At 38.5% G+C, this 14300-nt stretch overlaps 1 protein-coding gene across 1 annotated transcript in view; it reads left to right on the forward strand.

Annotated features, from left to right (window-relative positions):
• The window catches only part of SCAPER (S-phase cyclin A associated protein in the ER), a 161412-nt gene that overhangs the window by 139044 nt on the left and 8068 nt on the right, over nucleotides 1-14300 (forward strand). Inside the window, exon 29 of the mRNA XM_075764713.1 lies at nucleotides 664-813. Coding sequence (XP_075620828.1) covers nucleotides 664-813 — 150 coding nt within the window. The remainder of the gene's footprint in view (nucleotides 1-663; nucleotides 814-14300) is intronic.

The following is a 14300-nucleotide window of genomic DNA, read 5'->3' on the forward strand; positions in this document are numbered from 1 at the left end:
ACCTTGTGTCGTTCTGTCTGTTTGACATGTTTATTAAATAGAGGCTGTAGGCTGCGCAGATAAAATCTAATTCTGAATCTCCACGTTACAGCAATTTGCCTACTTTTAAAAAGCATCCCAAGAAGCTTTGCAGCTGAGTGTTCTCTCCTTTTGGATGTTTCTAACTTTTTTTTAATGTTTGAAAAGTCATTATTTGTTATTAATCTTTGTATTCCATTTAGTGCACAAGTTATTAATGAGAAAATGTGTTTTGCTCTTTTGCAGAAATGAAGATGGTTTGGTTTCTTTTGCTTATTACTAAGAAATATTATTAGCATTAAATTTTCCTGGAACATGTAATGTATGTCAAATGAAATGGTCAACCTTATGCTACACTGAATGTCAACTGAGCAGAATCCAATTTTTCCTGTGTCCCTTTAAAATTTGAATTTATTCTTTTTTTTTTTGTGGGTTTTAATGTTATGTCCAGTTGTACAGGATAAGTTACTGAAAGAAGAGGGCTGATTCTGTCCTCCTCCAAAGTCACCACAACAAAGAACGTAGTCAATACTTTGCCAAAAAAAAAAAAAAAAAAAAAAAGGTGCAATTGATGTATACGAAATTCACACAATTTCTCTAGCATACTGCCAGACTGTAATTTCTGTTTCTTGACCTTTTTTTCAGTCTATTGTGGGTGCTGAAGGACTATCCCTTGCATTCCGGCATATTATCAGCTCTCTGCTCTGGTACTGTTCCCAGCATACGTGTGAAGGATTGCTACACGAAGTCATTATTTGTGTGGGCTATTTTACTGTAAACAACACAGATAATCAGGTAAGGCAAATGGAAAATGGGAGCAGAAGTTATCAAGTGCACATTTAGTCATGGATCCCTCAAGAAAACTAATCCTCTCAACATTGTTTTTGAAGCACTTGGAATTCCTGTGAGCACAAATATATGTGTTTGCAAAAGAGAAACTGAAGTTGCACCTTAACACAAAAACATTAATATTATGTAGCCGTAAGCAAACACCATGTTCTTGTGCAGACAATGATGCTGACGTTGCTTTGATTTCAACTAGCCTTTCTTGCTGCCGAGATATATTTAGCAACTGATATTTTTAATTCCAAGTTAGCTTCGTGTCAATTTGATCAGACGGCTGTGGTACCCAAGTAAACCCTTCTAAAGCCAAGTGAGCTCGTCTGCCGTGAAGACATGTCCTCAGATGCCAATGTAGCCACCTCCCTGGTAGCCAGAGCGCTCGTTTAAGCCATTCTTTTCCTTGCATCTTTTTAGTAGTAAACCAAATACTCTGTTGAACAAACAGTGGAAATTCCCCTATAGCTTCCTTGATTGTTGTCCACTTTTTGTCAGTGGACCCTGACCTCTCATACTAGTTTATAAAACAACCCAGACACAGCACTTCAAAACTATTTCAAATATTTTAGTCTTAAAATCCCTGAGTTTCCTCAGCTTATATGTAGCATCTCAGAGTAAACTGGGCAGGGCAGAAGTTGCACTGGCTCTTTATTGTTGAGGATGTGAACCTGACTCTGGATGTGTAGAAACTGTGTTACGGTGCCTACATCTTTGGTATGAGTCAGTTGAACACTGTATTTTGTAAACTTACATCTTTTGTGCTCTCTCCATACTTGTAACACCTGGTTCCTGGCTGTGTTCAGCTTTTGGGGTAGGGGTTCGGGATGAGAGGAGCTTAGTGCCCTCAGTTAAGCTGAAGAGCAGAAGAAAGAAGCGTTACAACTTGTCAGCAAGGGTTTAGAGAAAAGCTGTCCAATAACGTTCTTAAAGTTGTTGACTATAATTGGAACATTATAATATCTTAAAGCTGACAATGCTGTCAGAAATATTATAATAATTATATAATGTAATTACATAGTAATGTTTCTGTGGCTTTGGCCACAGTCGGAGGGAGGATCCTGCAGCCTTCTTACCCTGTGCAATCAAATCCCACTCAGGGTCTGGGCCTGACTGTGGGCGACGCTTTTTAATACGATTGTTTTGAAAATCCATGTGATATTGCTGCCATTTTCCGATTCCCACTGCTACACAACGGGCTGTGCGGGCACCCAGAAGTGCCAGCAAACAATGTTGTCTTTTCTCTGCAGTTTAAAAATGTCTTTTCTGGCACACAAGTATAAACAGATGTGATTCATTGCACGGAGGACTTCCAACTATAAACGTGCCAGAAATAGCGCAGAAGAGGGATTTCCTACCAGCGCTGTCGGTTAGTCCATAGCGCCTGTCGCTGTTTAGTGCTCATGCCCTGGGGCGAAGGTCCGACCGTGGCGAGCAGGCACTGTGCCATGGCGGCAGCTGGCTACGGGGGCTGCCGGCAGGCAGCCGAGAGACTAAGTACGTGCCTAATGCGTTGGTCTGTGGGCATGCTTCCCGGCTGGTGGTTCTGCAGCGTCTTGGAGTCTTCAGCATGTGCGCTTGGGGTTGAGGGCATGTGCCATCACTAATCTACCCCCAGAACGATTTAATTTTCAAGATGAAAAGGTAGCTGCTGCAGCTCTGAGAGAGAAGTTTAGGTCTTTGGTAAAACAACAGTGGTATTTTAGTACTTTTCGTACACTAACAGCAGTCTTTTATGGTGGTTTGCTTTGGTGGTACTATCTCAAGAGGTGTCATGATGGGCATAACTTTTTATTTAATTTCTGATAATCCTATTTGATAAGCTTTTAACTGAGGAACCAGCATCTTGGTTTGGTTTGTGTTTTCTTTGTTTAAAAAAACATTTTGAAAAACGGAAGTGTTGCTTACTCAGGTCCTTGCAAAATGCGGGGAGGGTTGTGTTGTTTTTTGTTTTTTTTTTTTTTTTTTTAGTAAAAGAAAGTATTTTTCCTTTTGTTACTAGGCAGGCAGTGAGATTTGCTTACGGTTGTTATTTTCAGTTGCTGTTAGTGTTGTGACTTCCAATGAAGACATGATGCCTTTCATGAAAAGGGAAGTGCTTTCTCTTCATTCAGTTATAGTTTAATTTTTTACTATGTTACGAGCTTCCAATTTTTTTTCTTTCCTTGTTGATCATCTGCAGAGTCCTACTAAAAATAAAAAACTGGTCTCATAGTGAAAGCTTTCAAATAGTAGGCTTGAACTCCTGGAAAGAACAGCATAATAAAAATAGATATACCAGGCTTGGACTATGAAAACAAATTTCCACAGAGCCTGCGGAAATTTATTTAGTATTTGAACAAACTTTAAAAGAGTCAATAACTGACGTATTTCAAAGCAGATTTGCATTATTCTTGCAGTGAAATGTACATTTGTTTTGAAACGTTTGTAGTTTAAATAAGCCTTTTCCTCTCTAACTTTTTATTCCTTATTATAAACCTTTATATGTTTTCATTCCTTTCAACTCTCAGAAAAAGGAATGAATTGTTACTTGGAGTTTTTGGTGTGCCTTTTCTGATTCCATTGTCTACCCACATGATCAGATAAATATCCAAAACAGTGTACTGGAATAAAGAAAAAACGGCATGAATTACTAAAAAAAAATTGCAGTTTCCCAGTTTGGAGAATAGATAGATTTCTAAAAAGGAAATTTTACAGCCTGTCAACCTCACCATTGACCTTCTGTAGTAGTACTGTGATTTAAGTAAGTGAATTATTGCCACCATGCAGTCAAAATAATAAAAGGGCAATTTCCTAAATATTTCACATTCGTAGCAGAAAATCTTCCAAGAGCATCATATGCCAGTCATTTAATGTCATCTAGGTTTGTCTGGTCTTATTACACTATCTGTAATGCTCTGCTTTTAGTCGAGTGGCAAATGAAAAAGGAAAGTTCTTTTCTCTTGTATATCTTTGAGATTCATATTTCACTGCAGTTTCCAGGAGCCCCGAATACGAGGAGGGCCCCGCGGTGGGTCCTGCTCACACACAGACAGTGGCTGGGGTCCCAGTTAGTGTTCTCACCACGGTTGGCTTTTGGTCCAGGCCCGAGTGATTCTGTCGAGGAGCGATGAGGACAGTGGACTCCTAAGGAACGCATTCCTAAGTGTTTTGATAGTGCTTGCTCTGTTTATTTTAAAAAGACTATGATTTTGCTGACTCTGCCCACATATAATATATTAGTAATATTCCTTTCCTTTTTTCGTATTTTAACATTCATAAAGCTTTTTCAGGGCAGCTGCTGTCACTGAAGAAATAAATCAGTTATGAAACTGAAAATTTCAAAAAGCAAGGAGTGTTTCTTTAATATTTTAAATGCTTTAACATCATTAGTCAGGCCTAAACTGCACTGTCTGTTTTGTATCGGCACGTGAACTTTTGTTTACTACAGAGTTAGACAGCCTTTGTTTCACGAGACGGGATTCTGTAATCATGTTGTAGCTGAGCTCGGCTTTATTAGGCATCTGCTTTGCATGAAGTACAATCGAGGAAACTGGTTCTCTTTTTCTGGCCACCATTTAATCTATTAGCGTAGGAAAACAGGTCCCATGATACTAGGGATAGACATGTGAAACTAAACTGCATAATAAAAATAATGTCCAATCTTCGAATAAGCCAATCATTCTCTATCAGACTATGGGATTACAGTTTCTAATTAAAATGTGCTTGTTAATTAAAAATATTCTTCTAATTCATTACATTTTTATTCCCTTTCATTGTTTGATTTAATTATTATAATGAATATAATTAGCATGTGCTGTCAACTCAGTTCATTTGCATATTATATTGGATAATTGAATGTGGCCATGTAATTAAATTAAGGTGAATGACAGATGATTTGGCTTCTTTCACATTGCTGTATTGGGAATAAAAATCTTTCCATATTCATTGCAGTTAGTGAATATTTTTCATTTGAAAAGTCATCACAAATCAGAACTTCAGACTTGGGATCTTACCTGACAGGCTCCAAAAGAAGTTGCATTGTTCGTTTGTCTTGCTGTGCAGTTATTTAAATAAAAATAACACTTGTTCTTTTAGTCTTTGATACACAGTGTATTTAGAGTGCTCTAGAAGAATCTCACGAGCTTTTGGGATTTGTAGGATACAGAACTGTATGCTTCTAAATTGTCGAACTAAAACGTCTTATTACTAGATTGCAAAACAAAATCTCTGTGAAAGAGCTAAGGAAAAGTGTATGCAGCTTTCAAAAATGTAATTATAAAATTAGGGTTTGTAGATAGAAGTAAAAACTTATTTTAGAATAACCAATGCAATCGGAAAAATTTGGACACACAAACCACGTGTCCTTGAAGAAGGGATTTCATCCCCAGAAGTTTGTCTTCCAGTTGCGTGAGTCTAATTTATTTCTCTGTCGCTCCAAACCTCTTACCCCTAGACACTTCTGTCCATAAGAACGGTACATTATTCTTACTGTAAACTTATAAACAATTGAAATGTTAATATGTAATAATCCGTGTTGAAAATAGAAGCACATGGAATTAGATTTAATAGTAGCATTCACTTATCAGAAATTTATCCTTGCTATATAGAAGTGGAAAATTAATTGTAAAACATGTTTCAGGCATGCCAGCTAGCTCCAGTTCAAGGAGTAAAAACAGTAAGATTACAGGATATTTTAGGAGAGGAATTTCTCCTGTCTTAAGAATATGAAACCTCACACAGCAGTGTCACAGGTATAATAGTCAAAGAAATTAAAATATTGTATTGTAGGCACAGTTCTGAAAGGATCATGAAATTTATGACTCATTCCCAGTGCAAGGAAAACATAGGAGATACAGCTCTCCAGAAAGGCTTCATCGTGAGATTGGCCTTTCCCTTTTTTGTTAAATGATTGGCTTATCATTATATCTTCTTTTAAACATTCTTTTCACATGGCAAGTCTTACTTCTGTCATAAAATAGCAGTACACTTTATCCCACAATCTGCATATCACCTACATAGATACATGCATGTGACATATACCCTAACTACGGTTACAAGTACTGCTGGGTTTTAAGGGACACCTACAAAGTGACTTTAGCTTAACAGTTACCTTCTGGAAGGAAATTATTTTGTGCTTTTGGCAGTGTTAGTGCCTATTGACTTTAAGTATATGGCCAGTTTCCTCTAGTGTAGTGTGAAGAAAGAAAAATACTTTTAAAATGGAAGAATTGGGAAAATCAGAAGTTGACAGGAAAACTTGGAAGAAGGCTTATACAAATATTACGTAGACTTTCCATGTGGGTTGTTTACTAGAGGCCATCATTAAATGTTCATTATTTACGTTGCTTTTGGGGCTATGGAGTGACTGGAACAATTGTGATCTGGTAGGTGGAGTTTTTGAAAATACAACACAAAAGTCAGGGTGCAGGAATTGGTAGTTACTGTATAGTTAATGTCCATATTTGTAAGTAAATAGTATCTGAAATCACCTAATTCTGATTTTGTTCATTTCCTTTCAGAGGAGGGATTTTTAGGAGTATGGATTTCTTGTTGAGATTGTGGGTTTAGTTCTTTGAAAAAAGTGAACAACAAACCCACAACCAAAAAACCCCAACCAATAATACAACCCCCCCCCACACACACAGCCTTTTAAAGCTTTATAGGTTTGAATGAAAAACGCCTGGTAAATTTTGTGGAATAGCTGCTTTTGGCGAGTGATTCATGTGAAGTTGTAGTCTTGACTACCATTTAGGAGCACTTCAGTTTGTGAACAGAAAACCCCCTAAGGATTAAACTCACCAAGTTAAAATGGAGCAAATTAAACCAGATCTGTAATATATGCTTTTTCTCTATCAGCCTTACATACTCGGGACCGCATAAATTCCCTTACGTGAACCAATGTCTTCACCAAAGATGGCATTCCTATCTAGGCAGTCGGTGAAAAGCGAGGATGCCTCTTAGGTAACTTGTTAGACACCTCTGTTGTTATTTGAGCATAGTGAGGAACTTTTTCTTTTTTAAGAATGATCTATGACAAAGCAAGTAGAATACGGCAAAAGCATGTGGGACTGCATATTTCATGCATAACATCTTAATTGTATTTCTAACGTTCCAAAATGCATCCCTTTTTTTTTTTTTTTTTTTTGGAGTGTGGGGAAGGTAATTTAATATGAGCAAAGACTTAACATGAAATCAAGTGTATCTAGTTTCGGTTCATGATGGCTGGGTGATTCCTTGTAGGAGGGGAAGACAGAGCTTATAGGAATTAATATGAGAAATGAATGCACTTGGATTTATCTTATTGCCTTATTATTAAACTGTAAACACAAAAGAATAAACTTCGCTCCCAATGTCATAAAAGCCAGTACTTTGAACAGTCTTAAAATATAGTTGGTAACTAAAGCTTAGAGATCGAGAGAGCCATTGGCTAATGCCACCTCCGGAGAGCGACGTTCTAATCTTATTCCTGGGTCAGGAATAAAAGGAGTTTGGTGGTCTCAGCTTAATCCCCAGTGGGCCTTTGTCCACATCGAAAAAACACCACAAAGTTTGGCATAATCCTGCTTAATTAGCAGTTTCTTCTCAGCTAAGACCTGGGCCTGGAACATTATGGGTTTGGCCGGTGGAGGTCCATTGGCGGAGATGGACGCAGAAGCTTGCACAAGGCCTGCCTTCGCTCTGCCTCCTTCCCACCCAGCCTGTCGGTCTCTCCTTTTCATGAGAATTAAATTTCACACAGAAATCTAAAACAAAGTCTAAAGCCTGCAAATATTTAAGCAGGCCTTGTGAGCTATTGTCTGTCTCGCTTCATCTGTGAGGGAACTCCCTGTACTTCTCCCATAAACTCTTTTCCAAGTTTTCCGAGTCTCTGCAGACCCACAGTGAGTGTCCCCGACATCGCTGGCCCCACGCGGAGAGGACGCCGGCCTGCTCTGTGTTCACAGCTTTGGGCTTGGGCAGTTGACAGTTGTTCCAAGCACTTGGATGCTGCTCTAAGGGTGGGAGCCTGCAAGAGGCCCAAAGAAGTCTCCCAAATCTATTTCAGCATGTTCAGCTCAAGTAACACTTGATTGAAGCGATACTGAAACATAAAGAAAAACCAAAACACATTAAATCTTGCAAAGTGAGTACTATGGAAAATCTTGCTCATCTTGCTTTCTCCTTAGTAATGGGTAAATTGTAGCACATTTTTTATGGCAGAAAAGTACATTTTCTTGCTCTCTGTTTGAAGTTTTTCCTCAGCCAGCTCTGCAATGGCTCGATGTTTCACAGTCTTTTTAGTTGATGGTCAGATATTTTCACAAACCCTTTACGTTTATTGTGGAAACCAGAAGACAAAATGTACTAGTAATAAAAATTCTAAGACTCTATAACTTACTTGCAAGTAGGGTTTTGGAGAGTGACAGAAAACGCTTGCTTTTGAAAAGCAAAAATGCTCTGAGGGACACAGAAAGATTTGATGTGTTTTAGACTGTAATATTTCAATTATTCACACCTTCTGGGGATTTTGACCCAAACTAGCTATGTTTTCAAGGATGATGGCAAAAAGCTCTGCCCATAGTCTGTTTGAACTTCTGTTGACTAAGGTCTTGTTTCTTTTTTTAAGCAAGAATTCTTCATTGACATCAGTGGAGTTTCATCCATTTAAATGACCAGAGAATCACACCCAAAGCAGCAGCTTAAACTTACGAGTGGTACGTCGCCAGAGTTGAAAATGTTACCTAAGTATGAGGATGATTCTTCAAAAATAGTGCAGGATTGCAAGGGCTAATTCTAGTCATCTCAGTATTCTAAGGATTTGAGACATGGCATGATGGGTTTTTTATTTGAGCTTACAGTATATGTATTTCTCAGTACATTTCATGAATAATAATTCTCTCTTCTGATAAAAATTATTAGGTCAACACTTAAGCATATAAATCTCCTGTTACGTTATTTTGGAAACAATGAAGCTTACCGTTTTCTAGAAAGCAATGATTGCCTTCAGTTTAACAAGGTACTAAAGTAATGAGTAACATTATGCATGAGAGCAATGTTACATGTTTAAATACTTATTTTTATGTTAATATGTTAAATGCCAAAATGCTATCATTTTTAAAATTAGGCTTTTCCTTAATACCTTTGCTAGTTCAGACATTAGATTACAATTTTCTGCTGTAGCCTGGGCATGTGTTAAATTCACAGATGGCTTCGATGCATATTAGAATAGTTTCCATTCTCCTTTCATCACATTGTAATGGAGCTTATCTGTTACAATATTTGTTTAATATTATGTATGTATTTATTGCTGAATTTAATCTATATATGCTTCATTTGTTGTCTTAGAACTAAGGTGACTTGTTAGTTGTCATTTTGGGTGACATTTTTCAGAGAGCTTTGTATAAAGAACTTCTTTATCTAGATTTCCCCCTACCATCACTTTCAATCAACATTTTTCCATCTTTACTGCATCACTGTGCTTGTATTTGCCATTGTCCTGCCCTAAATGCTCGAACGCCTTAGGATGATTACACAAAAACTGCTCAGATTTTTTTTTCTTTGTTACGTATACACAGAACACCACTGAATCTGTGTGCTTAAACCATAGAGCTGGCTCTAAAGGGACAATGCTCATAATGTGGTTTATAGGAAGACTAATGTTATTTCTGAACTCTCTTATCTTCTCTCTGAAAGCTTACATGTGATGTGAAGAAAATAAACACTGGAATTTTTCAAATAGACAAAATTCTTATTTTTAAATTTGAATGTAGCATTCTGGAACATTGTTTTTGCATGGAAGTGGTGCTCTGATTCCCCGATAAACGTTAGGAGGAATTTAGAACATTCTTTGCTCAGAGCCTTGCCAGTAGTGGAGTTTGCAAAATGGAAAGAAAAGAGCTTGACCTTAAAACAGAAGAAGAGCCTAAGTGGTGACATATTCTGCTGATTAAATACTAGCAGTATGAGATCTGTTTATATAGAAGCAAAGAAATAATGCAGATCTAACTTTGAAGAGAAACTCTGGACTACTAATACAAAGACTTATTTCTTTTACAGTGTTATAAATAACCTGACATCAAACAAAAGAGTTTAACTGTTTGATGGAATACTGTAGTTACAGAGATTAGATGCACAGTTCCTGTTCAATAAAGTTGTTAGTTGTTTGTCCAAATTAGAATTGACATTTATGTAAATGATAAATAAATAGAAAAGAAACATTAACTGTTCCCATACCGACAGTACAATTTTAAGATCCAAATGTTTATAATGGCCATGTTCAAGTTTGGAACCATAGGTCGTACAAGATAGTGGAAACAGCAAGGAGTGCCCCTTAGAGAACCATTAGCTTTTTAATCTGAGTTTTCTAAGAAAATTGCATCCAAACGTAAAATACATTACAGTAGAAGAGCACATTTTAATGCTTCGTTTCATAAAAATAAAAGGAAATTCTATTGAGAAGGATGTTTTTCTAGAAAGTTAATTCAACTCACGGTGATAATTACTCTATTTGTTTCTAAGTACCAATGGAATACACCATTTCATTAGCAGTTTTTTTCTCTCCAAGAGCTGAGGAAGGTTTTGCTTCAGGAAGTTTTAAACTTTACAAAGTTATGATTCAGCTCTGTTTTCCTGTATGCACTTCACGTTAGTATAATTTTGTCTTACTTTTCATTTGGTAAAAGAGCTACAACTTCTAGTACTTGGTCAAAATTACTAAAAAACCACCAGCCTGACTGTAGAGTGCTAAGAACACAATGTTGTCATGTTGAGTTAACGACACGAGAGCGGTGCACTTAAATGACTTGTAAGGTTTTGTTCAAATCTTGATATTTGGGGGTTTTTGTGGTTACAGATCTCGGTTCTCTCCTTGGCAATCTTTCTTTCTCTGCTATCTTAAAGCAGCAAGAAGCAATTTTTCCTTTCTTCTGTGGATGAAATAAACTGATAGGCTACAGAAAGCACCCATAATTTTCCTCCTGCAGTGTTGCCAAGCAAGCTCCCCTCTGCTCCTGGGGAGACCTGGCAGCATCTGTGCAGTTCCAGGCGCTCAGATGGCAGCTGAGAGTGGCTGGACGTCGTCTCTACCTTCGTAGTTGGACATCCCACTACTTCTGCAGGTCTAATTTATGGTGGCTGTGCCCTAGCAGCGCCATTGATGCCTGCAGTGCATTTGCTCCCAAAATGTCTGCATTTTTCTGTTGCATTTTTTGACAGCATCAACCATGACATAATGTTAAGATATAGAAAAAGGAATATAAGTAATAAGTAAGCAATACAATCAAGTTAACATCCAAAGACACTAATTTTTTACCTCTTCTGATATTTTGTGTAGTTGATGTCTGGAAAGCCGTGTGAGCTGGCAGGCAGAGTAACCAGGCGGCTACTAGGAGAGATGCAGGAGAGTATCCAGGCTGCTGTGAGTTTTTCTGTTATTTGTGGTGTGGAAAGCACACCTGTATGCCTTTGTGGAGAAAAGCGTTACTGGTGACTTGAGCGAAGCGTCAGCTTAACAAAAAATAAGCTTTTGCAAAATCATTGCCCTAATGGTAATGGGAAATCTGTGATACAGGAAGTCATGGGGCAACACAACAGAATGAAAATGAGAACTCAAGTAAGTTACGGGGTCTGCTGTGAAAAGTACCAACGTACAGTCTTTCTATTTGGCAACACTTAAATCATGTCTTCCAGTGAGGCTGAGGGCTCTCGTGCATTCCCCATAGGTCTCCAAGGGCCAGCACCGGCTGTGTCCCCCAGCCTGAAGGACCCTGGAGCACTGGATTATCACTGGCAGCGTTGCTTGCTGTGCCGAAATGGATGTGGCCAGTGTCTCGTGGCAAGCGCACCAGCTTGTTCAGTTTGATAGCTAGGGAAGCTGCTTTGACCGTGAAATACAGCCTGTTGTGGGCTTAGGCTTTGGCTTAGTAACCTGTCCTCCCTCTAACTATTTGGAGAACAGCTTCTTGCCAGGCTTAAACCAATTCATTTTTAACCTGTGGTGAGATTTACTTCATTATTAATTTGGGGGTGGGGAGAAGCAACCTTTGAGGAAATAATTTAATAGAATGGTAAATATTATTATCATTTTAGGCATGTGATGAATGTCTTGTAGCTTTCTAAATCTATGGATAATCTTCAGTCAGTGATTATCATTGATTCGTGTTATTGTGATTCTCTGGTCTAGCACAGTTTAGTTCATTGAGAACCTGGCTCTCTGAATCAGTTGAATACTCACTTCTCAGTTCGTTGTTTTGCCTTTGCACAGCCAACAAGCTTGCTGCTGGCTTTCTGTTCCTCCTGACCAGAAAGTTAATTAGCCTCTTTGAAATGTAATTCCAGTGTTTTTATGGTATGTATGGACAGAAATAACTGACATGAATGATGCCTTTCCAGAGCTGCAAATGTCCAAGTGAAACAAGAAGACCTAAATCTGTCAGTAGAACTAGACTAAATAATGCTCTAAAAATCACTTCCACTCTGCAGTAATCCTGGACTAACCTTCCTTTAGTACACAAGGAGTGAAAAAGTTCTTGGTCTGAGACTGAACCATGTTTTTGTTGCTTGAAATAAAATATCTGACAATATTTACCATACACACATAGAACTATTGAAAACCAATCCATGATCATAATCTTCTTTAAATCTTTTGAAGGTTGCAGGCAAAGTTTTAAATTCAATTAGTTTCCCTTTTTATATGTTTTACGTATGTAAAATGTGTGCAGTTACAACCTTGGAACGGAAATTTGAATTGTCACGAAAAATGCTACTCCATAGCTTAAAAAAAGGTAAATCTTCACAGGACAACTTGATTGAACTACTAGTTATTGTTGTATTATTGCTGTATCATTCAAAAGATCTGGATCCTATTAGTTAAGAAGATTTTATGACCCTGCTTTGAGAAAAATCGATACGAATGCATTTGAAAGCAATTGTCATTTTCCTTCATGATAAAAGGAATATAGAGGAAGATTAAGTGAAAGTATACATATATACAGTATGTAAATAGAATTAGGTGGTGTTCACAATATCTTTCCCTTGCTAGTTTTCATCTCTCTGCGTATGCTAGCAGTTATCTCCCTGCCCTTGCAAGCAAGGAAAGGAGTCGCACTTTTACGATTCTCATTCCTGCAGGTTCATCAGGAAGTTATTTTTTGGGCCCTTGGAGCTTCATAAAAAAATTAAATTAGCTGCAACATTCCCTTTTCTACCCAGAGGAAAATCATACCTACGTTATTTGGGTCTATACAGTTTATGGACTTCAATCCTGGGAAGATCTCCTTTGCAGGGTGCCAGGAAGCAGCAGCGGGAGAAGGCGGCTGCTGGAGCTGTCCTGGTGGGAATACAAGGAGGAACTGCAGAATCCAAAATGGAATATTCTCCTAGCAGTCACCTCAGGTCTGTAGCCAGACACCCTACCCAAGTGACAGGGGAAGCCTTATCTCCCAGCAAAATGATGAGTTCCCCTCACAACTTTATTACTGTTCCATACCACAAGGCGCTTTTAATTTTTTTGATTCATTGTCCTTTTTTTATTGCTCAAGTGCTGCGTGGCATACTGCTGGCTTTTGTCATTGCAGTCTGTTTTGAAAGACTGATTCTTATACCGCTTCAGACTTTCACTGCTAGAGTAAGTGCAGCAAACGGCCAAGCAATATACCATACAGTGAGTGTCGGCCCAAGGAAACTTGAGGAAAGAATGGATTCTGTCTAGCGACTTTAGAAATCATGAATCGTGCTTTCCTACGTGATAAACTTCAGAAATAACAATCCAGTGGATCAGGATGGTTATTGCACTTGAGAGTGCAGAGTGCACTTTCCAAAGAGTCACACGGGAGCATGGGTTGCCTGGTAGGGCAGAAAAGAGCGCCTGACCCTCTGGCTGTTGGAGATTAAGCAAATTAGCGGGACCTGCAGAAGGCTATAAACGGGTGGGAGTGACAGAAGATAACTGATAGGCAACCTTGAAAGGTGTTGCTCAGTGAAAAGTTCCCACAGGTCATCACATTAGTCATTGTGCTGGACTGTCAGCTAGTGCGGATTCAGTAGGCGCAGCCTACGTTGTATAGCAGAGCTGGAAATCCAGACAGAGACCAAGCAGAGAAAATTGTATTCTTCAACATTCAAAGGTTAAAAGTAAAATTGGGTATTAGAGGGGGATATATTGTGCAGCCTTGCCTAACCATCATCTTACACGGCATAGAGACTGCTTCAGTTCAGCACAGTAAACGATGTAAGATGCTCTAGCCTCTCATTTTCAGCAGGCTTTCACATTGAGGGCTGGTGGTGCCGTTGGCCGGTGCTTTCTGGTGTACTAACCCTGAATCATCCCATCACCGCACTCTGTGTGAGGGTCTTGAGAAGGGCTGGTAGCACAACTAAAAACTTCATTAATTCGTCATGAAATACCATTTCAGACACGTATTTGCTGTCTCTCTTACCTGTGCGTAGTTTAGGGTTCTTCTAATGTTTCCTGTGTTGGGGCAAAA

The sequence above is a fragment of the Balearica regulorum genome, chromosome 12 (genome assembly GCF_011004875.1).
Source record: "Balearica regulorum gibbericeps isolate bBalReg1 chromosome 12, bBalReg1.pri, whole genome shotgun sequence".
NCBI lineage: Eukaryota > Metazoa > Chordata > Aves > Gruiformes > Gruidae > Balearica > Balearica regulorum.